This window comes from Verruconis gallopava (assembly GCF_000836295.1).
Source record: "Verruconis gallopava strain CBS 43764 unplaced genomic scaffold supercont1.6, whole genome shotgun sequence".
NCBI classification, from domain to species: domain Eukaryota; kingdom Fungi; phylum Ascomycota; class Dothideomycetes; order Venturiales; family Sympoventuriaceae; genus Verruconis; species Verruconis gallopava.
Window position 1 is genome coordinate 146733 of NW_015622142.1, and position 26430 is coordinate 173162.

Genomic DNA, 26430 nt, shown 5'->3' on the forward strand with positions numbered 1-26430 from the left:
TGAAACACGGGTAACGGATTGTCGCTGCCAGTCTCAAGGTGGAAAAAAAATAAAAGATAACGAGCGAAGGCATTTCCTCGCAAGAGCGTGGGCCAAACTTTGAAATAGAAGCGACTTCGTTGGATACAATTTGTGCAGCAGTATCACGATCCGTAAACGCCTATTTTCTACCGTCACCAAAAACCCCCCTTCCATTATGTGCTGGGATAGTACTCCGGAGAAGGGAGAGGTCGCAGACGAAAAGATCAGCCCTTGATCCGTTCCGTGTTGCTCGCCTTGCCCTTCATGAAAATGCCGCTGACGTAGATTTCATGCAGAGAGTGGTCGAGCCAAAGCCGCCAGACTGGCTCACCTTCCGTAAAACAGCGAGTGTAAATCCTCCCACCGGCAACAACTCCGGCCGAGAAGGCCGTTGGACCTCCGGCTCTCGGTCTCTATGCGTCCCTTTACTTCTGCACATACGCTGGCGTGCTCAAGAATTTCCGTTAGAGCTCTCATCCAGCGACATGGATGCAGTTGCAGGAATAATATCCCCAACAGGCCCTCCCGCCAGAGCCGCTAGCCGTTCCTCCTCCTTCTTGGCCCTCGCCGCTTCTGTCTCCCGTCTCAAGGCCTCCAGGTTCCACGCGCCGGGATCGTCGTCCTCACTATCGTCGTCGCTATCCCTCTGCCAGTCTCCCTTCTCAAACAGCATACGGCCCGTAGCCTCTTTGGCCGCTTTAGCCTGTTCCTCAGCTAGCTTCTTGTCAAGGCGATTCTTCTTCCATATCGCGAATGTCTCCGGCGTCACGGGGGTGAGATTTCCGGTAAGCTTGTGCCGTTCGGATTCCAGGAAGTCTTCGAGCGTCAACGTGTTAAGGGGTGACTTGTCCTTGAGGGCCTTTTCGGCGGCACGCTGTTCCTTGGTTTTGACGACAAATCTGTCCAGATTGTTATTTAGATCATTGCTTCACCAAAAGGAGAGGGAGCGGGAGACTGGAAGACGTCACATACCCGGGCGGCAAGCTGTGCTTGTACATGCATTTATCTCCTCCATTCGGACACGTCCAGAACCAGCCGTACTTGCAATCCTCAATCGCTTCAATAAAGTACTTGCACACCTTATCTGTCGTAGTCCTAGGGTTTCCATGTTTACTTAAAATGACTTTTCGCAGCTTCTCCTCATCCCACTCTTCCATGGCGTCCTTTTCCTTCTCCTCTCTTTCCTTTTCCCGTGTATCTTCGTACAGATTCTTCTTCTCTGTCTTGCGCTCCACATCCAGGTTATGAGAGAACTTGCATTTCTTGCCTTTCTCGCATACCCCCTTCTTGTAGAACTGACAGACAACCGTTTTAGGATCCACGCCAAATGGCACTTTCTGGACTTGCACGGGCTTAAAAAGCTCGGCTGCTTCTTTTCTCGCTTGTTCTGCAGCCGCCTTTTCCTTCTCCCGTGCCTCTCTGGCGGCTTCCTTCTTCTTCTGCTCCGCGGATTTGTTGGCAGCAGCGGAGGCCTGGATCTGCTTGATCTGTTTCTGAGCGGCACCCCCCTTTTTGTTCTTCATACCAAAAGTCTTGTCGATGACGACTTTGGGCGCCTTAGGCTGGTCTCCTTTTTTTGGCGGCATGGTGGTTGTTGTGGTTGGTGTTGAATATGTAGAAGCGGTTTGATGTGTAGAACTAAGTGTGCGTGAGGCGGTTTAAGCCACGAGCCTGCAGCAAGAATGTGAGTACGCAGATCCCAGGATGAACGAAAAGGTAAATACCCAAAACTTCGGTTATATTAAAACACCAGGCGGTAGGCAATGCAGGAATACGACAAATGGTTGGTCGTCTTGCTGGTGACTTGGTGTGTACCTGAAAATGCATTGCTTTCACAAAGCGATGTCATTTGATGGAGGGGACTCTAATGCGCTAGACCTCATACGTCTTAGCCTAGTGCAGAGGGTAAGGCTGAAGATGGAAAGCTGGCCTTGAGAAAGTCCACATGCTTGCATACGCGGCACCAACCGCAACTCCTACAACGCCTAACTTTTTGATATTTGAGGAGTGTTGAACCGGAATTGCTCGCATTAAGCCCATCCCAATCGCGAACCAACCGAGTGAGCCGTTGCTGTCCTCAATTTTTAGCCCAATGCTTACCAATGCCTTAGATCTAAGCCGAACGCGATACCTCACAAAACGGAGCGTCCCTCCTACACATACGCCTCCTCTTTTTCGCGCCGTTCATATCATATCACTTCCACGATGATATCGGACAATCAGCTGTACACGCTTGCCCTCTTCCTTGGCTCTGCCAGCATGCTTCTGATTGTGCTCTATCACTGGCTCGAGATCAACGCGAAAGATGAGATCTCGGATGAGCGCAAGAGCGATGCGATACCTGCAGGCACGGCAAAGGGTAAGGTCAAGCAATGACTATGTCATGGTCAGAAAGAGGTCGGGTACGAGTGGCAAGGCAATCGGCTGCTAAAAGACTGGTGATGACGTGGTTAGACTCTTCGGAACATTTTATTTGTGGAAGGACAGAAGATGTGGTACGGAGAGGGACCATAGCAGGTCATGCCGCAGCTCTGAAGCATTTGCACGGTGTTTAGGGAACTACAGTTACTATGGCAGAGAGCGTCATCCGACCAGGCGGAAGTTCGCTCCTTTAAGGAGGGTCGACAGAGGTCTCTGGATCGACACTGAATGTGAAGCATGTTCCGCATTGTACCGTAATACATCTTCCACAGCCGGCGAGACTAATGGACAGTACTCCTAAGACGCATTCGCCATGTCGGCCTATTCACGAGAGTTTAACAAGTTTTATTGTTGCATCTCCCGTTCAACTCGGCCTGTTCATGCACCCGATAAGGGCCCTCTCTAACTTCCTCTTGGCAGCCACACCTATCATCGGACGTAGCGGAGATCTTCTTTCGAAATACCGCCTTTTCCTCTTCGGTTTGAGAGACAAGACAGTCCAGTTTAATTTTGGTCTTCGGCTAGACGAAAAGTCGATCCGCAGCTGCGTAGGCTTTGACGGTTGGCATATGCGGCTTAAAATTCTTCAATCCTCACATGGCCCTTCCTTCTTGGTACGGCCGATTTCTCTTACATTTCTCATCAATGCGTTGGGCGGATACAAGGTTTCCAATTTCTATTGGAACTAGACTTGCTGGCTAGACGGCAGAGCTGCGCTCATAAACTCCAATGGTTTCCCAGTGTCATTATTTTTCTTCCTGTTTCCCTAATGTGCTTATTGCTTTGCATGTTGTACTCTTCATCATAAATCATCCATAAACGCTTCTCATTTGGGATATACACGGGAGAATCACATCATGTTCGGCTGTGGAAAATTTTGGAGAAGTTGAGGCTATGCATGTCTAAGTCTTTCATATCTTTTATTTCATGCAACACAATGCTAGCATCGTCGCGAAATCTTACCGCACGGTACGCGTGGCATTGTATTTCTACTCCCCAAACCTTGAACGTTGTGGTGGTCCTCAACGATATCACTAAATTGATGAATTGGCCTACCTCGTCCACTCTCCTATCTTAACTCATTTCTTTGCCGCTTTGGTAGAAGTGCTGTCCTTAGGTAATTCCCGCACATACGCTACGATAATTAGTTAGTCACAAGAATAAGACAAAACCAAGTAGTCACAGTGGCTTACGCAAGAATTCAGGGTTGCCCGGAATGAACTTTCGCAGCACTTCAGGAACCTCAACTCCATCCTCACGTTGGTAGTTCTCTAGCACACAACAGAGTGTTCGCTCAGTAGCCTACAGCCCTTTAGTCTATCGGACAATCCTTCGAAGTTGTCATGCAGTTTCTATTAACTTACACACAATGTGGCATTCAGAGCGTGGACATACTCCTTTCTAGTACCGCCAGGCGCCTCTTTAGCCTTCTTAACGCCGTATCGGATTTCAAGCTAAGACATCACGTCAGACACAAGCGAATGATATGGAAGATTTACCTTACCTCTCGAGTTTGGTAATCCGTGCAATTCGATGCGGACACGAGTTCCTTATCTGAAAATCGAAGTTAATTTAAGTGAGCACTTTCCCTTAAGTCTTTTACCCACACTCTTTTTGGAATGGAAACCAAGCTTCCAGGTCGTACTTCTTAGCCGCGGCATTGTTCAAAGCACCGGATACAATGGCAACAACATGGTAAGGAAGCTTTAATGACTGGTAAAATTCCTCTGCGGTAGAAAGCATATTTTCAAGCTCATTCCAAGACTCTTCCGGTTTGCAAAACTGGCAGTCAAAGTCAGCATAACTTCGGTGATATGCAGTGACATTGTTATTGCAGTATAGAACAGTACGGAAGTTTGCTGGACAAAAATCTTCACATACCACAAACTGTTCAATCTTCTCGAATTGATGCACTCGGAACAAGCCCCTTTGCGAATTAGCAACAATTTTCAAAGGCCTATTTATTGCATTATGTGTTTAAACACCATACGCACTAGTGTATGGGTTAGCAGGAAAGCAAAGATGATTTTTATACAAATAACATACCCAGGCATCCTTTCCGTGTGAGCCGGCCTCTTTGCGAAAATTTGTTGAATAACCAGCATATTTGATAGGTAATTCACCCGGTTGCCTACGTGAAGGTTAGCATTTTAGTTTACGCCGGAGAGAATATGTACGAGAAGAGGACAGTGTACATACAGCCATTCGTTAGCATGCATGCAGCTGATAGGCTTCATTAAGTCAGCTCGGAAAGTATTTTTGAGAGACACAATTACGAGTTACCTGCTCAGAGGTCGCGATAAGGTACTTATCCGTAGAAGAGTCCTTCTCATCTTCAACGACTTTGTACAACGATTCTGTGCTTTATCAGATTGGCAAGAGTGCAAAACTTGTCCTGGGTCATACCGTCAAAATCAGAGAGCTGAGCCGTCTTGGCCATTTCAGCCTTGTTGAGCATAAAGGGAGGTTGATTAGGAGTGTAGCCTTTGCTGTAAAGAAAGTGCAAGCCGTATTGAATAAGAGCCATATTGAGGAAGAGCCCCATGCCAATTAGGCAGTATCCTCTATGACCAACGAGCTAAATGAAGTTAGATTTCTAGAGACAGATTAGAGGATTGATATACCTTGGTTCCTCTCTCCGGGTCATATCCACCCAATCTGCTGTACCGTCAGGATCAGATATGCTTTGGAGGCTTAAATAACAGACCTCCATAATACCTAGAAAATTTTCAGCATGTTCGCCAAGTAGTTCTAAGAGTAAAATAAAAACCAACCTCGTGATGTGAAAGTTTGCCTTCCCTGGCCAGTCATCAGCTAAATGACCCCAGCCTATGGCTTAAGGGCACAGGAGAGGACTCACAGTTTCTTGACATCCACCCCCTCCGGAGCCCATACCTTCACCTCCTCATTGTCATCCTCATTGTTTGAGACTGGAACAGAAGGATGCACGTAGTTGCCGACAGTTTTCGCCAGCGCTTGAAGGGCGATCAACTTGCTCTTTGCCAGCTCCTCTTGTGCTGCCTTTTGCTTTTCGAGTTCTGTCTTCTTCTGCAGTAATTCCGTGGCGTCTTGCTTGTTCTTTTTTAACTGTCCGATTGCCTTTTGGGTCGCGTTTATCTCGGAGCCTACGTGTTGTTACCGTTAGCCCGAAACATCTCACTTGAAGCGTTTGTTGCGTTCATGTACCGATCTGCGTCGCGGCATACTGCGTCTTTCTGTGGTCTTCCTTTTGTACAGGGCATCTGTATTAGCAAGATTTTCTCCATAATCTTATTCTGCAGCACACAAAGCGCAAGACTCACGAAGCTGGCTATGATTTTGTCGACCAAGTCAACATCGGCGTACCTGAGTTTCTGGCTTTGCCTGATCTTCTCAGGGTCGCCTCCTCTCTCGGTTATAAAGTCTTGGATATCAATCATGGCTAATTTGTGGCAGATCGCTTTCGAAAATCCGTAGTGTTGTGAGACTTTTGGAATTTTGGGAGTCACAGCACAAACAACTGGTACGCGGGAAGCGTAGTGGGGTCCAGCTCTGTGCGCTCGAATGGGGTCCAACCTGGGTCGCGGACCTTGCTCAATCAGTGCTTGTTGCTGGGCGGCCTCACCAAGCATTGAACATAGGATGGTATAACTGATTAGAATGAAGAGCCTATGGCGTGATATCGATTTCGATTTATGCATATCAATCAGGGGGAAGATTTCTATTAATTTTGCCCAGCGCTCATAACTCCTCTACCAAACCACTCACTAATCGTCCCGAACTTATCCTTGCTACGATTCAGCGCGTCAAGGAACATGTCATGTTTATCCGCACTCTCCACCTGTGCTCTCCGTATGCTCTTGACCATCTCATTATTGCCAACGCATAATGGGCACTCTACGTCATCCTCGCTGCCAACAATGGGAGTATTCAGACATCGTTGATGGAAGCTGTGTTTGCATAAAAAGTGCACAATAGGTAGGTCCAATTGTCCCGTACAGGCGGAGCAACGTGTTGCATTGAATGTCTCCGGTTTCGTTGCAAGACGCTCGATCTCGTCCTTCTGCTTCTGCGTGTCACTACGGTAATTGTCAATAAGTCGGCGATTCTGTGCAATCTCCTGTCTTTCGCGTTTTATTGTGTTGCCAAGATACGTCTTGACCAGCCCCATTGTTGCGACACCATTTGAGCTTACAGTTTGTATAACCTGAAGTGGCGCCATGAGACCATCTTCGTCGATACGTCTCAGCACGTTGTTGAGCTCGTCGCCAGCTTCCTCTAGAATCTGAGGACTGGAAGTGAAGTATGCGAGTGCTGCTGGATACAATTGAGGTTCTTCTGGACCATACTTGTGAAGAGCTTTGATGGCGCCAGCAGTATCTTTCGCGGAGGTATAGGAGCGGAAAATGTCAAAATGGAGACCTTGCTTCTCGCGCACGAGAATTGTGCCGTCTTTGAAGTTCTTTAGGTGAGATAATAGTAGTACGCCGGAAGTTTCCAGTGACACCTTCTTTGTCTCAATGAGAGCTTTTGCTTTGTCTTCCCAAGCCTGGCGCTCTTCCCCCTTCTTCTCACTTGCGCTGTGCAGATACATCTCAAATAATGTTGAGTACAAGTCTGTTTTATCTGTCTCATGAAGTTTCTCGGCATCGACGCAGGCTTCCAGGAACGCGATAAATTCCGCAGCATGATCAACGAATGCAGAGAAAGCGGTTCGTGGCTTTGGAATTTCATATTGTGGAGGGGGCTCATCTGATGTCGTTTCCACGACTTGAGTGATGGTATCTTTTGGAACACCGTTAACCCCGTCGACTGGACCAGAATTTCCCATGCTCATGTATGGTAAAGGTATCATCGAGGCTAGGCTTTGCACTGCGGTGGCCGTCCTCGCCATAGCGCCAGGTTGATTGACAGGAGCCTGCACAACAACGATTGCATCCTTTTTCGGGCGGAAGACACCGGTGTAGTAATCAATGAAAAGCTGAGTCGTATCCTTCGGGCAATGCTCAAGAAGCACAGTAGCGTACTTTTTGAGATTCTCAAAGGCTGATGGTGGTTCAAGTCTCCAGATATATGCCAGAGCTTCCTCGTACTTCTTCGAATCCTCGACAAGAATGTCAACTACTAGCTCATGCTGCTCGTGTTTTCGGGCCAAGAATGCAGCTTGGTCGAAATAACCACCCTGTCGACACATGGAAATGGCGGTGTCAAGGTCGAACTTTAGATCGCCCGGTGAGCGGATGAATTCTTCAAGTTTTTTGACATCTTTCAGTTTTGCGTAGCAGTTCAGCAGCAACGTAGTGTGATCTGGAGACGCCCTCTCGTGCTCATGTAGCTCTTCCAGATAATCGATAAGATTGTGTATTCGCTGCGTGTCAAGAAACTAAACTTGTGAGCGAATATCTGCAAATTAATAGATTCGGTTGCGTACTTTTCGGATGACTTGAGATGGCTCTGTATTGTCGATAGCCTTTAAATACTGCTGCATGGCAGTGTCGTAGTCTTGTTTCTGATACAAATAGTCACCGTATTTGCGATAAATGACGTTTTGCTGAGAAGGATCAACACCTAGCCTCTGTGCCAGATTGATCGCCAGGACGTAAAGATTGCGTTGATACAGAAGCTCAAGCTTTTGCTGAAATGTCTTTTCATGGTATCGAAAGATCTGCAGTGGTTAGCTGAGCCGAAGGATAAAACAACATGAGGCTTACCTTGCCATCTAGTGTTAGGACGAATAGATCCCCCCACTCCATGAAGACGTACTTTGGTTCGGCAGTCATGACTTCTTGGTGTGCGATGAATTTAAGGTCAGTGTGTAGTATGGTGAAGCTGGAGGTGTTAAATGGACTGTCTGCTTGACTGCCCCCAAAGGCGCGCAAGGAAGGATTCTTGGTTGCACTGCTGGCTGATGCGGGCGAAACTATGGCAATGTAATCTTTATAGATAGAAAGGGAACGTTTAGGACTGTCGTATGCGTACGCGGGACCACGACCGTAGAGTCCGTAGTAATATATACCATCATCTCGGGCAACCACAACATCACGAGTCGCCTTGTCGACGGTCATGCAACCAACGCCGCAGCCGGTCTCCTCCAAAGTCCTGGCTGGCTGGCCTTGGCCGCGTCCAGAGATTACGAGGGTAGATATACGACCCGTAGTGGCAATGTACAAAGTGGTTATGTTGCCTTCACGAAATCCGATACCTGTGATTGGTTCGTCCGACTCGAAGACCGTCCGCTGTCGAGCACCGCGGTCATGGATCAAATCACCTCTCACGACGGTCACTGAGCCATTGCCAAAGCCTATAGCGAGCTGGGACAGATCTTCAAGGGCAGCAAAGGCGGATATAGGAAATGGCTTTCGTCCGTTGGCGATGGACAGCGTGCTCTGGCATCGTGGCATGCCAGTTTTCTTCTCGACCTTGTCAAGAGCCCACACCTTCAGCACGGGTTCGTTCGGTAGATCCTCGGCGACTGTAACCAGAAGCGCTGTCCCCTGGACTTGCTTCATATGAGTGATGGAGCCCACATCGTGAGCTTTGAAGGACCGCACAACTTTGAAGCTCTGCGAAAGAATGCGAACGGTGCCGTCAGCACCGCCGATGAATACGTTGTCGGATCCAGTTGCTACACATGTTGCATTTCCAGGCTATCTCTTTAGTACGGAACACGCTTCGATGTATTCAAACCATACCTCTGATAGCAGCTTGCTTTCCTCTTCCGCTAAGTTCACCTGACTGACGTCGAAGAAGCGGAAAGCCTTCCACTTGGGTGTATATTAGCGGCTGTGATTGAGGGCGTCCTTCCAGCAGGCACGTACCGATGTCAAAGCCATAGCTTCTAAACCTTCATGCCATCTTCAGCAATAGAAGCAAATCGTACGAGATGTATCCGATGGGTCGTGGGACAGCAACCTGGCTGGTAAGCAATCTCCCCAACTCCTTGGTGGTTGGCCGATCGTTTGCCAGCGCTGGCTGGCTACCTCAGCCACATCTCGAAGTCACGTGATGACGTTGCTGCGCCTCTTTACGATGCACCCGCGTCCAAGTCGAGCCCATTCCATGACCCTTTCGTGTCATTGACTGCACTCCCTCCTTCTTTTCATCAACAACCATCTTGCACCCAACACCTCAACCACCGTCTCTTCTTCTTCGTGTGACTTGCATCAGCGATTCGCACGGGCTTTCGGGCATTTTGTAATTTATTTTCGAGGAGCGATCTTAAGCCCCTTCCTCAACGCCTTTTCAGCAGGCAGACGCGCTCTCCTTTCACCGTCTGCTGTCGCCTCGAATCACCTCCAACAAGTCGAAAAACTTTTCCAGCGACTCTGTTATTGCCACTTCTATCCACACACATTGTCTCGCGCGATTCTTCATCTCTGCACGCGCTGCCGTCACTCCCACAGCCTTCGCTTATCAAAACAATAAGCGACAAACATCATAATGCCGGACAAGCTTAGTCAGTCTCTCGATCAGATCATGAGCGACCGTCGCAAGTCGACTCGTAGTCGTCGCGCACGACCTGGTGCCAAGGCTACGACTGCGCCAGCAGGTGGCGTCACGAAGAAGACTAAGCCAGCTGAGAAAAAGCCGGTTAAGGCAGTACCTACTGGACCGTCCAACAAAGAAAGCAAGGTCCAAGTCTCAAACCTCGTATGTCCGAAGAAACTCAAACCTTAATAAAACGGCTGACTAACACCAGCAGCCACGCGATGTGACCGAGGTTCAGATCAAGGTATGTTAATGCGTCGAACCGCATTCCTAATGGACTTCATTGCCGTCATGTGAAGACGATTGCATTTCGAGTCCGGATTCATCAATGCGTTCCATAATATTGGTCGCATTTCATTGCCTTAGGGCATCTTTGCTCACTCGAAGATGCGTGTTCGCACCCTCGCTCGCTGTGAAAAAGCTTGAGCTGAGTCAAGTGCATACACCGTATCTGGAAGTCCTGCATTAGGCCGCACGTGTCAATGGCTGGCAACCAGTGACACTCGGTGCAGTTGACTAAGTGATGCGGGAGTCTTTCCTCCGTTAACCTGGAACACGGTTTCCGAGAAAGTGTTCAGCTACTAGTTCAGCGAGCGAGCAACTGGCAACCTCAATTATGACCTACCTCTCTCCGAAGTGGAGCTCGTCAGGCTTTTAACCTGTTTCTATGGCCCACGACTGGCGGATCTCCTTGACGCACATGTATAGGAGCGGTGGGAGGGCACTTCCGTGGGGCAACAAGAAGCTTTGCTTGAGACGCTTATGGTCTGCGATTGGTGCTTTTCACATTACGAGACAGATCATGATGCGGCCATCTTAGGACAGTCTAATGAGTGGTTGCTGAGACATGCCCACTCTTGGATGGTATCTCCGGAGTTGTCAAAAGGTGGTCTTGAACATTCAAGAATGTTGTACTGTTACGCCTGCAATTGCACGTTTGATGCGATACAGATGAGACGCTGCTCATATGCTCGCTCGCTGGACTACTCGCGCTCCACTGGTTACCATGGACTATGGACGGATCCTACCGGAAATTAGGAGATACCTGGCGTTTCTCCGTGCGCTCGTCGTCTTTCATTCGACCGCTTTGCTTCCGTTCACGCTGTCAATCGTCGAAACTAATACGACATTTTCTTATTAGGAGTACTTCACTACTACCGTAGGTGCTATCAAGAAGGTTCTCCTCTCCTATGGCCCGAATGGCGAATCTCGCGGTGTTGCTACCATCATCTTTGCGAAATCAGATGGTGCTGCGAAAGCTGCTAAAGAGCTTAACGGATTAAAGGTAGACGGACGCCCAATGAAGGTATGTTGGCGATATCTCTCACATTACGGAACACCGCAACTTACAAGCGAAAGATCGAAGTAATCCTCGGCGCTGAAGAGGCCCCTGCTGCACCCGCGCCAAAGCCACTCAGCGATCGTATTCAGAAGCCTGCTGAGAAGGCTAAGCCAAAACCGGCAACAGCGACACCGAAGGCTGCCACAAGTGACAAGGCCGGTAAGCCTGGCCGTCGTCGTGCTCGCGCTGCAAAGGGTAAGGCAGGCGCAGGTCGCCCCAAGCCAAAAACAGCAGAAGAGCTGGATGCAGAGATGGCTGATTACTGGGGTGGCGGTGCTAACGCTGAGAGCGATGCCGCGATGGCCAATGGTGGTGCTGTTCAGCCCGCTGCCAATGGCGATACGGGCATGGAAGAAGACGTCGTCGCATGAACGCCAAGGGTATACAGATTCTAGGTTTGCGGATCTTGATGGTGACTTTGCTCGAGGTTATTTCAAGTGTAATGTGCTGAGGCGAGGGACACGACGTTTGCACTTTCGTTACAATGCATGTCTTATCACACAATAAAGTATCTTCAAATTACCCAAAAAAGACTGGGCAGCATGGAGTCAGGTTACTCGATCGCGTTGTAGTACGGAGACGCAATGCCTTTCAAAGAGTTACAGTTGAGGAATGGGTTTTCACGGGGGGTCCTTCTCCTTACATACAATGTAAAGCAGAAAACATACAGAACAAAATCATCAGCAGTACCCAAGAAACGTATCCGCCGCTCAAAAAGATGACACAGACATACAGTAATTTCTTACTGTGCTGTGGAACATGACTCTCTGTACACCAGTTGACCGTACCGGCGCAGCTCTTGGAACAGAGCCAATGGCAGCTTTGGCTCATGACCGGGTGGCGTCGCGTTGGCACGCGCTGTTCCTAGGTTGTAACATAAACGGGAGCCATAATCGCTGTCCGTCCGTCGGAGGTTAATACGCTCTCGGAAATGGAGTAATCTTTATATATACAAGGCAGCCCCATAGTCTAACCGTTGATTTGTTCTTCGCGTTGTTCTTTCCATGCCGTTGCCATGCCTCTTTTCTAGTCTTTGCCCATCCTGAGAAAACCCAGTCCGCAGTCACACCTCCAGACATGGCGGAAGGGACGGATAGGAGACTACGCGAACCGCCTGGTGGCGCAGGAAGCTCGGAAGCGGTGGCAGACGATACAGACGACTTCGTTCTGTGCTCTGACGGAACGAGCTTGAGGCTCGGGGAAGAAGGCGTGGTGATCCGATGTACGCATTACAACCCGCGCGAGATCATTGGCGCCCATTAACGTTGAATAAAGCGCATGTAAAAAAAGACAAGGATATCTACAGATGCTGCTCTTTTATACCTCTAGCCATACCAAGGTCAAAGCCTGCTTTCAGCGACCGCACAATCAAGTTCAGAGATGTTCTCTGGGTGGAGTCATCGACCAATGCGATCAACTTCACGTTCGTCGAGGAGGTCAACAAGCGCAAGATACGCCCCGTCGTACAGAGTTTTCCGGTATCTGAGAACGAGGCCAAGCACGCGCAAGCTTTTGCGCAACGCGTTCAGCTGCGTGCGTATGGTCAAGCGCAGCAGAAAAAGCGTATCAAGGTCATCATCAACCCCTTCGGCGGGAAAGGAAAGGCCTCGAAGAACTGGAAGAACGACATTGAGCCAATCTTCACAGCGGCTCGGTGTGAGGTTGAGGTGGTGAACACAACACACAGCGCACATGCAGAACAGATTGCGGAAGAGCTGGACATTGACACTGTTGATGTGGTGGCTTGTTGCTCTGGTGATGGTGTGCCGTACGAAGTCTGGAATGGACTTGGACGCAAGAAAAATGCTCGAGCGGCATTGGCAAAGGTTGCTGTGGTCCAGTTGCCGTGCGGTACCGGCAATGCATTGAGCGTCAACTGCAACGGCACGTCCAGTCCCAGTCGAGCGGCACTATCCGTCGTTAAAGGTATTCCCACGCGGATCGATCTTGCGAGTGTAACACAGGGAGAGAAGAGGACGCTGTCTTTCCTGTCCTTGGCCTTAGGAATTGTAGCTGAGTGTGATCTGGATACTGAGCACATGCGTTGGCTAGGCGATGCCAGACTTACCGTCGGCTTCTTCCAGAGATTGTTCCGTAAGAAGGTTTGGCCTTGCGATATCGCCGTCGGCGTCGAGATCGCGGACAAGAACGACATACAGCGAGATTACAGACAGTCTTTCGAGCATCCCTCGACGTACGCCCTGCCGGCTGCGGAAGTCAGAGATCTGGAGGAAGACCCATTCGCGGAGGAGGGCCTTCCGCCTCTGCGTTATGGCACAGTCAATTCGGAGCTTCCTTCGAATTGGACCATGACGCCTTTTCCCAACCTTGGAAACTTTTATTCCGGAAACATGCCGTACATGGCTGCTGACGCCAATTTTTTCACCTTTGCACGGATCAACGAAGGCCTTCTGGACCTCGTGAACGTACGCGGTGACATTCCCGTGCATAGAAGTGTCGCTTTGTTGTTGGCTGTGGGAGAAGGCAAACTTTGGCAGCACCAAGACGTGACATATAGGAAAGTCAGCGGCTTCAGGGTGATTCCTAAGCAGAAAGAAGGCGTCATCAGTGTCGACGGCGAGAAGTATCCATTCAAACCGTTTCAAGTCGAGGTGCATAAGGGTCTGGGATGTACACTGACACCAGGAGGAAGGTATGTTAGGCCCGACGAGATGGTGTGAGTCGTGCTGGAAAGTCGATATATTTGTTGTATCCGACCGATGCGTATTCAGATTGAGGTGTTCAATTTATTTCACGTCTCTGCTGAGATTTGCGCCAATATGTATATATATTCCTTGAGTCTACTTGGTAAGGGTTTCATAAGAAAATACCTGAACAAGATGTGTCATCACGTCCTCGATCTGATTGATCATCTCGCTCTTCAATCTTTTGAAAGCGTGGATAATGTGGGTGAAATCCCACCCGTGTTGATGCAGGTTCAAAAATAAAATTAAAAAAAAAATCGGACATCAAATGAAAAAATAATTCTTATTACATTGCCCAACAGACTTTTGTTAGTCCTCAATCTTTGTCGAAACAAGCCCGTCCCAATCTCATAGTCAAGCACCTGACGTTCGTGAATCAATCAATCTCAAAGAAGACTGGGAAAAGATGTCGGGAACCGCAATGGGCTCACTTCCTCCGCCAGAATTGGCTCAAGGCCTTCGATCGAATCCGCACAGCTGCTCTTGTGCTTTGGGATGACGCTCTTCACGGCTCCATCGTTTCAAAGCCCTCATCACGTCAGACGCTGACGTGAGGAAAGCAACGACGTTCGTGTCAGATCTCGGAGTCGGCTCGACGCGATGAAACGGGCAGACTGGAACCGACGGCGGGCGTGCATCAAGAAGCTCGGGGTCAGTACCTGTGGAACTGCTAGCCCGTCTGTCTAATCAGTGTTGTCAAACGTCGTGATCGACTGTCGGAGCTGCCGCGTTCACAGCCGTTACTTCATAGGGCAAGGATGAAGTTATTGTTATTCTTTTCTTGGTACTAAAGAAGCCCTCTGGAATTTCTGTCCAGAGCGTGATTATTTGTAGCGAAAGCATTGGGGTGTGTGTGTGTGTGTGTGTGTGTGGTGCGCAAGAGGGCTAGATATGAACCCGGTGAAGGGAGCAATTTACATATCAATGTAAAGCCAAGGAAGTGTCAAGAACTCTGTAGCAAATGACTTGATAATCGTTTGCAGGTTGGTCATATCCAGTCCCAGTCATTACTATTGTCGCGGTCACAACCGTGACGTGATACGGTACACTCCTCGTCTTTTATACATGATAATTTATGGCTCGGTCCGCTCAACTATCTCGCTCGCGAAGCTGAAGAAAAAAAAAATCAAACACAAGGCTGCAATACGTTTTCGCTGTAAGCTATCGGCGCGATGATGTCGAGAAGCAATCTGAACAGATCACGGGGAAACGGGATAGACACGCGGACCAAGGCTCTAGCCATCTAGCTCGTTGATTAGAAAAGGTCTCAACAGTCAGTGGTATATGGTATATGTCAAGATGGATGCCTCTGCATGCGCCTCCCCGCAGCGTCACTTCATCAGGTCAAACCGAGCATCCTCACATGCTTCTAAATACATTAAGAAAATATACGAATGTATATTATGTGTCCTCGCGGTATGTTTTGGTGGGTATGGGCGGCGCAATTCCAAGGCCTCGTCAGTTGCACTCCTCGGCGCCAAATCAACGTCTTAGGACATGAAACGCCATGCTGAACGCTAATCCAGTGAGGACATGTAATAAAACACTTGCTAAAAGAAGACAAAAGGTATCGGAACAGATGCGGAAAGGCATGCACGACTAGTCTTTCACGTCATCGAGGGCTTTTCTTGCCGCGTCGAGACGTTTCCTCCATTCTTGTCGACTGTAGTCGTCAGGTTGTGCTTGCAACTTGCTAACTACGTCCTGCAGACTTGAGAGGATGCCTTCGACCAGCGCGACATCCTGAGCAGGAACAGCCTTAGAACCCTTCGTCTCGATGCCAAATAACGATGAGACTAGGGCTGCGGCCAGCTCGTGCTGCTCCATCTCCGCAGTTTGCTCGGATAACGTGTTTCTCTGCGGCATGTGAACAGCAGAGTCAACCATGCGTTTCGGTGATGGTGGCACGGGCGACGTGATCGCAGGGGAGAGAATGCGCTGTGTCACCGCATCTAGCGGGTCGTCACTGCCATCGGAATCATCCTCGCCTTCAGTTGCTGTCTGGAACGTTGCGACCGTCGAAATGGACTCCACACTTTGGCTTCGTCTGTGTAGACCGGGAGAAGACTCGACCAGCGTTCCGTATCCAGATGTGACTTTTGTCGGAGGCGATGATGCCTCGACGTGAATCGCCGCCGACGTTCGTTTTGGCGATGCAGGCCGGGTAGTTTCTACGGAATCCTGAGAACTGACACTGTCTCGTCGATCGCGAGTATAGGTGCCCATCGCAGAATGCAGGAAGAAGTGCTCATAATCGAAGGCGTCGGCGCGATCTTCGTGTCGTTCAGCCATGACGGGAACGGAGTCAAAGTACTCGCTTTGACCATCGAGACTTATAGCGTCAGGACTCGTTGCGTGGTTATATCTGTTGGTCAACGCGTCCTCGAATTCGTCACCATCCATGTCATCTGGTCCGTAGCCTAATTCCTCGGCGGTAGGATCCTGGGGGCCCATTAGAACCTTTTGCTCATTTGGTGGCACCATAGTAGATGGCGTGCTAGGCTCATCACTGTCCTCAGGCTCCTCCTTGATGTTGTCCAAGGCCTCCTCTGCATCTTCGTACATGCTCTCTGCGTAGATAACCGGAGCTCGTTCCACAACGGTACTTCTTGATCTCGACGATCTGGAGTCTTCGTCCGAGTTACTACTGGAGAGTTTCGAAGGTATAACTGGAAATCTCGAAGAATAGCTCGTTCCGAAACCTAGGTTCGAGTCTGCACGAAGAGACGAGCCTTTGGCCGGTTCCGAGTCAGTGCTCGCGTTTACGAATGGACTTGGAGTTCTGTTTCCAACTGAACTCAACCTCTTGATGCGATCCTCCTGGGCTCGAGCTTTCAAGTTGTTGATCCGGCCTTTCAGCTCGTCCATTTGGGATCGCAAGCTGCTCGCGGCAGATCCAGGACGATGGAAGTTTTCCATAGAAGGAGATCTACAGTGTGGCAACTCTGCTTGCTGGCTGATTGGTCTTGGTGGCTCGTTCGGCAGAGAGCTTTCTTCTATCCAACTTTGCAGACGTCTCTCACGCATGTCTTGCTGACTCCTGACACCACGCAAGGACGCTGATTTCTCAAGCGAACTGAGGCCTCTCGCAAAGGAGCCCAGTGCGCTGGATGACCGTTTTGGTATTGCTAACGTCCTCGCTGTTTGAATCTCATGAATGGAGGACGCCTCGCTCAGCATGCGACTGTGACCGAAATTGGACGTGATTGAACTAGAAACATGTGCTGTGCGGGGCTTGTTGTGCAGCCCATAGATACCCGTCGCGGTCGGATACCGTGGCCGCTCTCTGTCCACAGACGGAGCAAAGTACGTCGAACTTGGGCTTGATGGGGCGGATATGAGCAGAGAATTGCGGGCGCCTCTTAACTTTCCCTCCATAGCCTGCCACAAAAAGATTAGCCGTGTCCCACTTGCAGTCGTACACCGTAGCACACGATACTCACGTGCAATCGCTTTTTCGCATTGGCCAGTATGATGTCTGCTCTTCGGCTCAGAGGATCTTCATCCAGACCGTCCACCTGGGCGCTCAAATACTGTTCATCACTTCCAGGGTCCTCTCCGTCTGCGATTTGGGGCAAGTCGCCTAGTTGCTCTTCATCGTCTTCCAACGCAACGCTCTCTTCATCTACCTCTGACGGACCCTCGAAATCCGGCCAGTGCATATTCTCGATGTCCTCGCTGTGGACCGAGCCAGACCCACTGCTCCACCGCCTTTCATCCGTTGCTTCCCAGCTTGGCTTCAACTGCGGCGTGGTAGACGTTTTGAGAGTTGGAGAGGATCCGACGGCACTCCCAGCCTGCGCATAGACGGGGTTCTTGGCCGTGTTGCCCATCTCCTCGATGATGGCCAGTGTCGAAGCCGTGGCACTGCGCGAGGGGCTGCTGCGAAGCGGCATGCTGAAGTTCTGCTGCGCGCCATTGTTCCATCGGCCGGTCGTCTGGTCGCTGTCTGGCGGCGACGGGGGCTGCTTGCGCGGCGGGGAAATGGTCACTCCCAAGACCCCGTCGAAGGGCAGGATCAGGTCTGGGTTCGTGAGCGCAGGAGAAGGCGGGTTCAGGAGCGCATGAACATCGGCGGACGTCCTCGCCATCTCGCTGCGTGCGCGCCCAACGCGAGGACGGGAGCGTAGGGGCCTTTAAACATGCGCAGCACTTTCGTTGGCGCGCTGGATGAAGAGGATCTGCAGCAGGGAAGACGAAAAATCTCCTGGACCCGACCTCGGGAGAAGATTCGAGGCGACTGAACGGGCGTGAGGAGAGATTGGGCGAACGGCACAGTCCAGAGCCCCAGCAGATGGACAGACAGTCTGGCGCACACAGAGAGAGAGAAAAATACTGGCGGTCGCGACGTTCAGTCGGCTTTGCTCACGTCGTGCGAGACTCGAGCGCCCCAGCGCCTAAGGGGAGCCCGCGCCAGGCCTGGACGTGACGGGAGCGACCTAGCGTGTCTGGGCGGCGACGGGCACTCGCCCCGGCCAGCGCGCGCTGTCTCGCGCCGCAGCCATCATCGCTGTTGCGATTTCGTGCCGGCCTTCTTGCTTGCTCGCGCCTGTTGTTCGCGCCATGTGCATGCTACTTAGACTTGTGTCTTGTCGTTGTGTCGGCGGCGCGACCGCTGCCGCGCGGTGGCTTTGGCTCCTGGCCCGTCTGCGCTTGCGCGACATGCACACGCTCGCCTCACCACACAAAGGCAGCGCTGTGCGTGTCTCGACTTGCCCTCGACGTCCACCTTGTCGGGCTCGCCGTACGGTGAGCGTCGTGTGTGCTCCGGGTTTGCGTAGTCCACGTCTGTCTCTCGGTCTTGCTACAAAGGCGAACGGCGTTCGAACCACGGCGCGCTACGAAGAGAGCACAGTCTGCCGGCGACGCTTGACTCCTGTGTCTGGTGCCCGAGCCGGCGTCGTGACAGGAACACTTGCGCTGCACTGCCCGACTGCAACGGCGGAGACGAAGTGAGGTTCTCATTGACGCTGCCAAAATATACGGTCCAAGCCTGTGGCTCCCCGGACCTGGTTGCATCAAGCAATCAAATGAAACCAAGCACTGGCGTCGTTTAGGAAAAGATTGTCCAGTCAGGCATGCCGCCCAAGTCCCGTCTCAACGATTTTCCCTTCTCCGAGAACCTCATCTTGGACGCGCAAATTTCTTGCTTAAGGGGTGAAGGGTTGCTGGTGTGACGAGCTGAGGAGCAGCCACGTTGTCCGTCTTTTGTGATCACCACCACCACCACCACCCCGAGCGCATCGAAAAGAGCCGTCCGCATGGTCTGCCGATCAACGTACGTCGCGGGCGCAGCTGGGGGCGTGGCCTGCGAACGTCTGGACGCTCTCATCGCACGTTTCGCACCGTCTGGCAGGGCATCTCGTCAGTCTGCACACCCACCGTGCTCGCGCCGTGCAGTGAGTTCCGCGCCGCGACAGTGCGACACCAAGTGTGCGAGCCAGTGCGCATTTCGCGAAAGGCCACCGCCTGCCGATCCGTAGCCCGCAACTCGTTTACAGAGGCGGGCCAACCACGAGGGAGTTGGTCGGAGTCTTCAGGTACGTCATGCCAATGTCGTCTTTGCATCGGCACGCTTTGCCCACAAAAGCAGGACGGACAAGGCGACAGTGGGCTGGCACAAGTTGCCGTGCGTACTGCTTTCACGTTCAACTCGGACCTATGCTTTTGCCTCTCCTGCTGGGCGCGGCGCGACGTCCACTCTTTTCTTTCCCACGCCCCGTCCGCCATCCCTTGTATCTGACGTAGTCTTTCTTTGCGCAGGTACGGACTGGTTCGACTGTGCCCCTGTCTCGATGCTTTGTGGCATGCTCAGGTCTTGAGGATCGGAAACAGTGCCTGGCATCCTCTCAGCGCTCTAGAATCCGCCATCCGCGCGCAACGCAGGGAATGTATCGCAGAATGACGGCGCAGAAGCTGACTTCGGCATCACTGCGCCCCAGAGCGTGTTGCGATCACGGCTCAAGCATGACGGGATATCCATGTGCAAGCCTAGCTCAGGCCGATGTGTACCCCCTTGCTCTTCGTTCGCTACTTGAGGGCTCTCCAGCGTTGAAATCGCCGCTACTCGAGCCTATCTGCAGTTCCAAGCATGCGTATCATTGTCAGCGGTATTCGGATCACCTTACGTGCAAAGATCGCGACCATGATTCAGACGACCTTTTGCGTTTTGGGTCTCGTTCGTCGAACCCCCGCGCGCGTGCAGCCATTGATTCCAGAGTACATTATGTCTGTATTCCTTGCCATTCGCTGTTTCGGGGTCTCCTAGTCTTCCGTCTCTAATGTAAAAATTTTTTTTCTGTTTTTATATCCTTATGAACTCAATGTCTTACTTCGTCAGAATCTTTGACCAATAGTACCGACTTGGTCTCCGACTTGCATTGCTGGCGATCTCCGCACTCGCCATGGCAGAGGCCGCACCGTCCTTACCAATAGAAGAGCCCAGTGATCGAAGCATTCGTCGGATAGGTAGCTCCGCGTCTCTGTCAAGTAGTCAAAACACTTTCAATCCAGATAGACTACTGCCCAAGGACATACCACATTTTGTTCAGCAAGCGGCGCATCAATCGTTGCAATCATCCACCAATACTGCGTCGCCAATTCCCTCGACCCACGAGATCATAGTCGAACAACTCAAAGATACGCGGGTCGCCTCAAGCGACGGCGGAAGTCCTCGCGAAGATGGGCGTAATTTTGATTTACAGCCTCCTCGCGTGGTGAACCACATCGATGCCGCTGCCATTAGCAAGAAGCTGTTTTCAGCAGAGCACCTGCAACTCATACTGCTAGACCGTGCTTTCTATGCTCGCTTCGCGAGCTTTTTGCAAAAGTACAAGCCAGAATATTTCCCCATTCTTGCTCGTTACCAAGCCACGCAAAAAGCAAAGGCGGCCGTGGACTACGCCAACGCGATAGCACAAGGCTTACCATATCTTAGCCGAGATTCAGTCGGAGGCAACTTGACGCCAGCAGCCATGTTCAATGAGACGTTCCAATCGCGCTCATCGAGCGCAGAGAACCTTCTGGTTGAACACGCGTTGCCAGCATTCATCACATACCGTCTGGTAAACATGGTGACTGAATGTCTTGTAAAGGAGATCACCGGCCAGAACATACCGCTTATGCAAGACATGGTGCGGAACATTGCAGAGGTGTATTGCCTGACCGATCCGTCTCAGCCCGACAATCCGATCATCTACGCCTCTGAAGAATTCTATCGTACAACACAGTACGGTATGGAGTACGTCATTGGACGCAACTGTAGGTTTTTGAACGGTCCGGACACACTAGCCGCGTTTCGAAAGAGGGTTGCCGATGGCATCGCCCACGGTAGCGAGCTGTGCGAGATCATTTTGAACTACAGAAGAGATGGAAGCCCATTCCTCAATCTCTTGATGATTTCGCCATTGCATGACAACAAAGGCCGAATACGGTACTTCATAGGCTGCCAGATTGACGTCACGAATCTGATCGACGAGGGTCGAGGAATAGACTCGTTCCAAAGACTGCTTGCTAAAGAGCATGCTGAGAGAAGATTTGGAGATGTTGTCAAGAAGAAGAGCAGCCTTGCGCTTGGTGAACTTGGTCACATGCTTAACGCTGAAGAAATTGACTTGCTCAAGTCAAGCATGGCAGAAAACAGCAGCGAGCCACCGTCGCCATCCGGACGGGCGAAGCAGGGCGCGGCGAGACGGCACTTTGGCATGGAGCATCTGGAAGAGAAGAACCTGTGGCCTTTACGCCATTTAGGCCCGTCGTTGCCGGGCGTGTATCAGAACTACTTGCTGGTACGACCTTTTCCTTCATTACGAATCACGTTCACTTCACCTTCGCTGCGCATTCCAGGCCTGGTGCAATCAAGACTGATGACGCGAATTGGTGGCCCGGAACACGTTCGTGAAGGTATTTTAGAGGCATTTCAGCAAGGTGTTGGCGTTACTGCCAAAGTTTCGTGGCTACCAAGCCCATCCACAGATAATGTGAACGGGCCACATGGAAAGCCGCGGTGGATGCATTGTACTCCTCTGCTCGGGTCAGATTGCCGCATCGGAGTATGGATGATTGGTATGCTCCAATGAGAAACTCACACGACGCTTGTCTAACTCTTGTTGCAGTTCTTGTTGAAAAAGAGGAGATCACAGGATCGCTGAATGCCCACCAGCAAGCTCGTCCGCCGCACCATCCAGTTTCGCGTAATGGGTCTCAGAAGGCCGAACACGCGACTACACTGAACGAAAGTCAAGCGTCGGCGAAGCTCTACGCCCAGTATCTGAGAGGCATGAAGCCATTGCCGCCAGATCCTGTGCCCTCAAGGAAGGACTCTGTGCGCACACGCACAACAGTGAACGGACGGAATCATGACGATGAAGTACTGGACTTCGATGCTCGATGATATCCGAACACAAGGACAATGGAGTTCCGTTGCCAGCGACTTTGCGTGGACTCTTGAACAAGCCATGATTACACGGGACAAGCCCTGTATTGAAATACAAGGTTTGGGGAAGGGCGCAAAGGTGAAAAAATACAGTCCGTTGAGACGACCTCATATCAAAAGCCGGTGCTGCTGAGCTCGAACACAGCTTGGGCGCGACACTCACGGTCCTGCCTTCGATTCTGAGCCGATGTATAAAACGCCTGCATTGTCATACGTGGGAAGCAGCATTCAACCTATTGGTTAAGCATCTGGCATTTGGCGAACATCGCTCTAGAGCATACTGGAGATTGGCTTTGTGTAAGGATAAAGGCAAACAGGCGCTATTAACCATATTTGTGAAGATATTGAATCCGTGTAGCACTTTTGTGGTCATTCTTTGGCAAACCGTGGCAAAGTCTTTTCGAATTCGGACAGTTGTATCATTATAATTGTAGAATGTTTTTAAAAGTATCTGCAAGTCGCGTACCAAGCACGCAAGCTGTCTTGGGAGGCTGGTACAACACATACAGTGCAAGATAACAACTGACGAGTGCTGGTTTGATTTGTTTGAGCGGTATACATATCGAGAAGCAATGGATCATGATCGACTGCAAGTCGAAAATGATTCACCTCGACGCGGTGCGCGCCTCTTTTTTCGCCCGAATAGGCAAGAAGCGTGCCAAGGGCGAAATGTCCGTATATCGGGACAAGGGTCCTCAACTTTTTTGATGCCAACGAGAGGCCATCTCTTGAGCACATATCCGCCCATCCACCATGGCGGACGAAAAGCCAGCATCGGCGGGAGGTTCAGAGCCTCCTGTCGCTCCTAAAACTGATGGCGCTCCAAAGGCTGCACCGAAGCAGAATCCTTTTTTTAAGATGATGGGTGCGTACCCGAATGCGATTCTACCCATCTTCCAATGTTTTCTGATCAGCATTTCACAGGGATGCCAAACTTTCGCTTCAAATTACCGTCGCGAAACTGGATGATCTTTTGGACCATTGTGGGATCGTGGTCAGCGGCCGTTTACTACGATCGAAGGGAAAAGAAACGCATCCAGAAGAAGTGGGCCGACGCAGTTGCGCATCTCGCTCGGGAACCTTTGCCATCGAATCAAATGCAACGAAAGCTCACAATCTTCTTGGCCGCGCCTCCTGCCGATGGGTTGCTGAATGCCCGCGAGCATTTCCATGAATATGTTCGCCCGATCCTTGTGTCCGCCGGTCTTGACTGGGACGCTATCGAGGGTCGTCGCGAAGGTGATGTGAGAGCTGCATTTGCGGAATGGCTCAGAAAGAGGCGGAAGATGGCTGGTGAAGCTACGAAGAATACCGTACCGGACACTGAGCTGGAAGTCATGATCGAGGACATGCGGAACAAGCTCGGGGTGAAAGAGTGGGATGGTCCAGCTGGAGATATCGTCATTGGTAGAAACACATGGAAAGAGTATGTTCGGGGTCTGCATGAAGGATGGCTGGGCCCGGTAGACATGCCTGAAGAGGTCGAAAAGGCTTTGGAGGAGCAATCAAGGCCGGACGGCAAACCTGATGAACAGAAGATGGGAGATCCCTCATCGTCAGCGAAAACAGAAGACACTTTACCTGCCGAGGAAAGCACAGTCGTTCATGATAGCGAACAGATGAGGTCGATCGATGAAAAGAAGGCAGAAGAGAAACCCAAAGAGGATGAAAAGCCCAAAAAGCCCAAGCAACCGCCGCCGTTCATATCAACATCTGCGTATTCATCTGCTCCATTACCTCCATCGTTACCCTCAGAACTCGGCCCGTCCGCTGTCATCGTCTTTCCACATCTACTAGGCTTCTTTAATACTCCCATACGCATATACAGGTACCTCAATAAGCGTAAGCTTGCAGATGAAATTGGTCGCGAAGTAGCAGCTGCATGCTTCGCGCGTTACAGACCTTTTGAGCACTCCAGCGGGTCAATGGCTACAAGTCCATTCGTGGAAGATTCGGCTTCACCCACCGCAGCTCCACATCAGGAAGACAAATCCTCGGAACCAGGCGATCGTGACGTCTGGGAGCAGGAGAGCCTGCTCAAGAAGGAGGAACTCGATTGGCACAAGTCAGTTCGCAAGGACCGCGATCCGAACAAGGAGAGTGTGTGGAACGATGATATGGTGCTAGATCCGAGAATTGCAGGCCGAATGCGACGATTCTATCTCGATGAAGCTGATGTCGAACGCGGTCTTGCGCTTGTTAACGCGCATAAGAGGGAAGCTGAGGAAGATGTATCATGGTAATCTGTTGTCGTATATAGCCCCTGAGCCCTCTGCGTGCATTGGAGGTCTTTCCACTCAAGATCAGACATTCTGTACTATTAGGAAGCTCTGGTTAGAGCATAGGATGGCGTTTTGCTGAAAATGCTATTTTATCTTTGGCCTATGTCCGCTTTTTGCTGCCATGTCTTGACAAATTGATTGGAGAATTTTTTTTAAAAAAAAATTCGAGTCTGCAATAAAATAGGTAGATAGAACATTGTCTCTACCTACGTTCCTGCTCACAAACGGGGCGGAACAGGCAAGGCTGATGGCGAGGCTGCTTTGTGGCGCTTGCCAAATTCGGTACGAGAGTGTCATCGTCCCACACCTTCGTCCGCGGCTTAGATCCACCTTCTCAACGCACACTTTTGTATTTTTGGAAACTCCTACAATCGAAATTGGTGTTCCGAGTGCGCACCCTCGTCTAACTGCGTACGCAGTTCTGATTTAGAGCAGTGAAAGGCCGGTGAGAAAACTTTCGCAGAGAAATATCACATACTTTGACTTGGATTTGTGTCGTGGACCTTCAAACATGGCAGCCAACTACTGGGAGTCATCCCAAAGGAAGTACTGGACTTTTACGAAGAAAGAGCTTTCGGAGATGCGAAAGGCTATGGAGCAAGAGAATCAGCAGCTTGTTTCACAGTATCCTTTGCCAGACCGACGCCTTCTCAACATCTACCTTTCTTACCGTAGGCACTCAGCGCAACAGGTTCCGCACAGCCAGTTAACAACGTCGCTAGGAGAACTCGGCAAGCTGGGACGACGCATGAACGCGAGGCAGCAAGTTCTAGCAACCGCCCAAGTGTACATGCGCCGATTCTACTTGAAGCGAGAGATAAGGACCACGAATCCATATCTTGTGCTGTGTACGGCATTCTATCTTGCGTGTAAGATGGAAGAGGCTCCACAACACATTCGTGTAGTCGTTGGAGAAGCGCGGCAGTTCTGGTCTGGTAAGTTTCCCAACACCGCAGACGACTGTTACGTACTTCTTACTTGACCACAGATTGCGTTACTTCAGACACTTCCAAGCTAGGTGAATGCGAGTTTCAGCTCATATCAGAGATGAACTCGCAGTTGATAATACACCATCCGTACCGTGACCTTACGGAGCTACAAACGAGCCTAGGACTTACCCAGGAAGAGGTATCTCTGGCGTGGTCTATTCTCAATGATCATTATCTTACAGATCTGCCGTTACTCCACCCACCCCACGTTATCGCCATCACGGCAGCATTTCTTGCCGTAGTTCTCAAGCCAGGTCAAGGAGGGCAGCTACAAGCACAGAACATACAAGCGGCAATGCAGCATGCGCTCTCCGCGCAGACCGGATCCACGGGTGGACAGCAAAACCGCATCCAAAAGCTCATGACGTGGCTTGCAGAGAGCTCTGTGAGCATTGAGGCAATAGTCGACTGCACGCAAGAACTCATCTCATTATATGAAATATGGGAATCGTTCAACGACAAAGCCTGCAAGGAGGCTGTGACGAGGTTTGTCAAGGCACGCGGTCTTGATAAATGAACGACGAACGAGACAACTTCCACCCTACGCCATCGAGCCCGGTCTACAGCTACACCGCTGTGTCACAGTGGCGGGCCGAGGGCTTCACAATTTGGCATCGAATTTTTGAGTCAAAGTGGTACAAGGCAGGATCTCGCAAAGTAAGAAATGGTTGAGTCGTAAGCCTCAACCCAGATCTTTCTTCAATCAAAGTGGCATACTCCGGGCAACGCGCACGTGTTGCCCAGAAGCAGTGATACACCATTTAAAAAA

At 50.8% G+C, this 26430-nt stretch overlaps 12 protein-coding genes across 12 annotated transcripts; 8 read left to right on the forward strand and 4 right to left on the reverse strand.

The window, feature by feature from the left end:
- Positions 1 to 24: 24 nt before the first annotated feature.
- On the reverse strand, positions 25 to 1833 carry PV09_02336 (uncharacterized protein). The gene is made up of 3 exons (XM_016355357.1): positions 1746 to 1833; positions 994 to 1692; positions 25 to 920 (listed from the first exon to the last, which is right to left on the reverse strand). The coding sequence occupies exons 2-3, from the start codon at positions 1605 to 1607 to the stop codon at positions 473 to 475; spliced, it is 1062 nt and encodes a 353-aa protein (XP_016216493.1). The 5' UTR covers positions 1608 to 1692; positions 1746 to 1833; the 3' UTR covers positions 25 to 472.
- Positions 1834 to 2226: 393 nt separating this feature from the next.
- PV09_02337 (uncharacterized protein) lies at positions 2227 to 2576 on the forward strand (the record flags this gene model as incomplete). The annotated part of the gene is made up of 2 exons (XM_016355358.1): positions 2227 to 2380; positions 2509 to 2576. The coding sequence occupies 2 exons, from the start codon at positions 2227 to 2229 to the stop codon at positions 2574 to 2576; spliced, it is 222 nt and encodes a 73-aa protein (XP_016216494.1).
- Positions 2577 to 2726: 150 nt separating this feature from the next.
- PV09_02338 (uncharacterized protein) lies at positions 2727 to 3131 on the forward strand (the record flags this gene model as incomplete). Its single annotated transcript, XM_016355359.1, has 1 exon — positions 2727 to 3131. The coding sequence occupies one exon, from the start codon at positions 2727 to 2729 to the stop codon at positions 3129 to 3131; it is 405 nt and encodes a 134-aa protein (XP_016216495.1).
- A 490-nt stretch (positions 3132 to 3621) lies between these two features.
- On the reverse strand, positions 3622 to 5861 carry PV09_02339 (serine-tRNA ligase; the record flags this gene model as incomplete). Its single annotated transcript, XM_016355360.1, has 12 exons — positions 3622 to 3744; positions 3807 to 3896; positions 3947 to 3996; positions 4050 to 4224; positions 4324 to 4369; positions 4478 to 4573; positions 4642 to 4673; positions 4726 to 4799; positions 4849 to 5020; positions 5067 to 5103; positions 5303 to 5567; positions 5603 to 5861. The coding sequence occupies 12 exons, from the start codon at positions 5859 to 5861 to the stop codon at positions 3622 to 3624; spliced, it is 1419 nt and encodes a 472-aa protein (XP_016216496.1).
- A 215-nt stretch (positions 5862 to 6076) lies between these two features.
- PV09_02340 (uncharacterized protein) lies at positions 6077 to 9387 on the reverse strand. Its single transcript, XM_016355361.1, has 5 exons — positions 9240 to 9387; positions 9114 to 9185; positions 8133 to 9068; positions 7853 to 8086; positions 6077 to 7804 (listed from the first exon to the last, which is right to left on the reverse strand). The coding sequence occupies exons 1-5, from the start codon at positions 9252 to 9254 to the stop codon at positions 6146 to 6148; spliced, it is 2916 nt and encodes a 971-aa protein (XP_016216497.1). The 5' UTR covers positions 9255 to 9387; the 3' UTR covers positions 6077 to 6145.
- Positions 9388 to 9493: 106 nt separating this feature from the next.
- On the forward strand, positions 9494 to 11949 carry PV09_02341 (uncharacterized protein). Its single transcript, XM_016355362.1, has 4 exons — positions 9494 to 10071; positions 10124 to 10153; positions 11051 to 11215; positions 11269 to 11949. The coding sequence occupies exons 1-4, from the start codon at positions 9862 to 9864 to the stop codon at positions 11620 to 11622; spliced, it is 759 nt and encodes a 252-aa protein (XP_016216498.1). The 5' UTR covers positions 9494 to 9861; the 3' UTR covers positions 11623 to 11949.
- A 190-nt stretch (positions 11950 to 12139) lies between these two features.
- On the forward strand, positions 12140 to 14253 carry PV09_02342 (uncharacterized protein). The gene is made up of 2 exons (XM_016355363.1): positions 12140 to 12473; positions 12527 to 14253. The coding sequence occupies exons 1-2, from the start codon at positions 12329 to 12331 to the stop codon at positions 13930 to 13932; spliced, it is 1551 nt and encodes a 516-aa protein (XP_016216499.1). The 5' UTR covers positions 12140 to 12328; the 3' UTR covers positions 13933 to 14253.
- An 860-nt stretch (positions 14254 to 15113) lies between these two features.
- Positions 15114 to 18316, reverse strand: PV09_02343 (uncharacterized protein). Its single transcript, XM_016355364.1, has 2 exons — positions 17400 to 18316; positions 15114 to 17337 (listed from the first exon to the last, which is right to left on the reverse strand). The coding sequence occupies exons 1-2, from the start codon at positions 18045 to 18047 to the stop codon at positions 15556 to 15558; spliced, it is 2430 nt and encodes an 809-aa protein (XP_016216500.1). The 5' UTR covers positions 18048 to 18316; the 3' UTR covers positions 15114 to 15555.
- Positions 18317 to 19007: 691 nt separating this feature from the next.
- Positions 19008 to 20276, forward strand: PV09_02344 (uncharacterized protein). The gene is made up of 2 exons (XM_016355365.1): positions 19008 to 19496; positions 19720 to 20276. The coding sequence occupies exon 2, from the start codon at positions 19846 to 19848 to the stop codon at positions 20236 to 20238; it is 393 nt and encodes a 130-aa protein (XP_016216501.1). The 5' UTR covers positions 19008 to 19496; positions 19720 to 19845; the 3' UTR covers positions 20239 to 20276.
- PV09_02345 (uncharacterized protein) lies at positions 20254 to 22348 on the forward strand (the record flags this gene model as incomplete). Its single annotated transcript, XM_016355366.1, has 2 exons — positions 20254 to 22020; positions 22071 to 22348. Exons 1-2 carry the CDS (start codon positions 20361 to 20363, stop codon positions 22346 to 22348), a joined length of 1938 nt encoding a protein of 645 aa, XP_016216502.1. The 5' UTR covers positions 20254 to 20360.
- Positions 22349 to 23112: 764 nt separating this feature from the next.
- On the forward strand, positions 23113 to 24856 carry PV09_02346 (uncharacterized protein). Its single transcript, XM_016355367.1, has 2 exons — positions 23113 to 23255; positions 23315 to 24856. The coding sequence occupies exons 1-2, from the start codon at positions 23144 to 23146 to the stop codon at positions 24631 to 24633; spliced, it is 1431 nt and encodes a 476-aa protein (XP_016216503.1). The 5' UTR covers positions 23113 to 23143; the 3' UTR covers positions 24634 to 24856.
- A 327-nt stretch (positions 24857 to 25183) lies between these two features.
- On the forward strand, positions 25184 to 26178 carry PV09_02347 (uncharacterized protein; the record flags this gene model as incomplete). Its single annotated transcript, XM_016355368.1, has 3 exons — positions 25184 to 25343; positions 25395 to 25607; positions 25661 to 26178. 3 exons carry the CDS (start codon positions 25184 to 25186, stop codon positions 26176 to 26178), a joined length of 891 nt encoding a protein of 296 aa, XP_016216504.1.
- Between the last annotated feature and the right edge of the window lie 252 nt (positions 26179 to 26430).

What these genes read in the sequence shown, in the direction of transcription:
- PV09_02336 (XM_016355357.1), bottom strand. Translation starts at nt 1,607, where the DNA reads ATGCCGCCAAAAAAAGGAGACCAGCCTAAGGCGCCCAAAGTCGTCATC. An exon ending in AAGCACAGCTTGCCGCCCGG is followed by an intron (nt 921 to 993) that starts GTATGTGACGTC and finishes CAATCTGGACAG; the next exon opens with ATTTGTCGTCAAAACCAAGG.
- PV09_02340 (XM_016355361.1), bottom strand. An exon ending in AAAGCAAGCTGCTATCAGAG is followed by an intron (nt 9,069 to 9,113) that starts GTATGGTTTGAA and finishes CTAAAGAGATAG; the next exon opens with CCTGGAAATGCAACATGTGT. An exon ending in CATCTCAAGTCATCCGAAAA is followed by an intron (nt 7,805 to 7,852) that starts GTACGCAACCGA and finishes TCACAAGTTTAG; the next exon opens with TTTCTTGACACGCAGCGAAT.
- PV09_02341 (XM_016355362.1), top strand. Translation starts at nt 9,862, where the DNA reads ATGCCGGACAAGCTTAGTCAGTCTCTCGATCAGATCATGAGCGACCGT. An exon ending in TGACCGAGGTTCAGATCAAG is followed by an intron (nt 10,154 to 11,050) that starts GTATGTTAATGC and finishes TTTTCTTATTAG; the next exon opens with GAGTACTTCACTACTACCGT. An exon ending in TAGACGGACGCCCAATGAAG is followed by an intron (nt 11,216 to 11,268) that starts GTATGTTGGCGA and finishes TACAAGCGAAAG; the next exon opens with ATCGAAGTAATCCTCGGCGC.
- PV09_02342 (XM_016355363.1), top strand. Translation starts at nt 12,329, where the DNA reads ATGGCGGAAGGGACGGATAGGAGACTACGCGAACCGCCTGGTGGCGCA. An exon ending in AGAAGGCGTGGTGATCCGAT is followed by an intron (nt 12,474 to 12,526) that starts GTACGCATTACA and finishes CGTTGAATAAAG; the next exon opens with CGCATGTAAAAAAAGACAAG.
- PV09_02343 (XM_016355364.1), bottom strand. Translation starts at nt 18,047, where the DNA reads ATGGCGAGGACGTCCGCCGATGTTCATGCGCTCCTGAACCCGCCTTCT. An exon ending in ATGCGAAAAAGCGATTGCAC is followed by an intron (nt 17,338 to 17,399) that starts GTGAGTATCGTG and finishes TTTTTGTGGCAG; the next exon opens with GCTATGGAGGGAAAGTTAAG.
- PV09_02344 (XM_016355365.1), top strand. Translation starts at nt 19,846, where the DNA reads ATGTATCGCAGAATGACGGCGCAGAAGCTGACTTCGGCATCACTGCGC.
- PV09_02346 (XM_016355367.1), top strand. Translation starts at nt 23,144, where the DNA reads ATGGCGGACGAAAAGCCAGCATCGGCGGGAGGTTCAGAGCCTCCTGTC. An exon ending in TCCTTTTTTTAAGATGATGG is followed by an intron (nt 23,256 to 23,314) that starts GTGCGTACCCGA and finishes AGCATTTCACAG; the next exon opens with GGATGCCAAACTTTCGCTTC.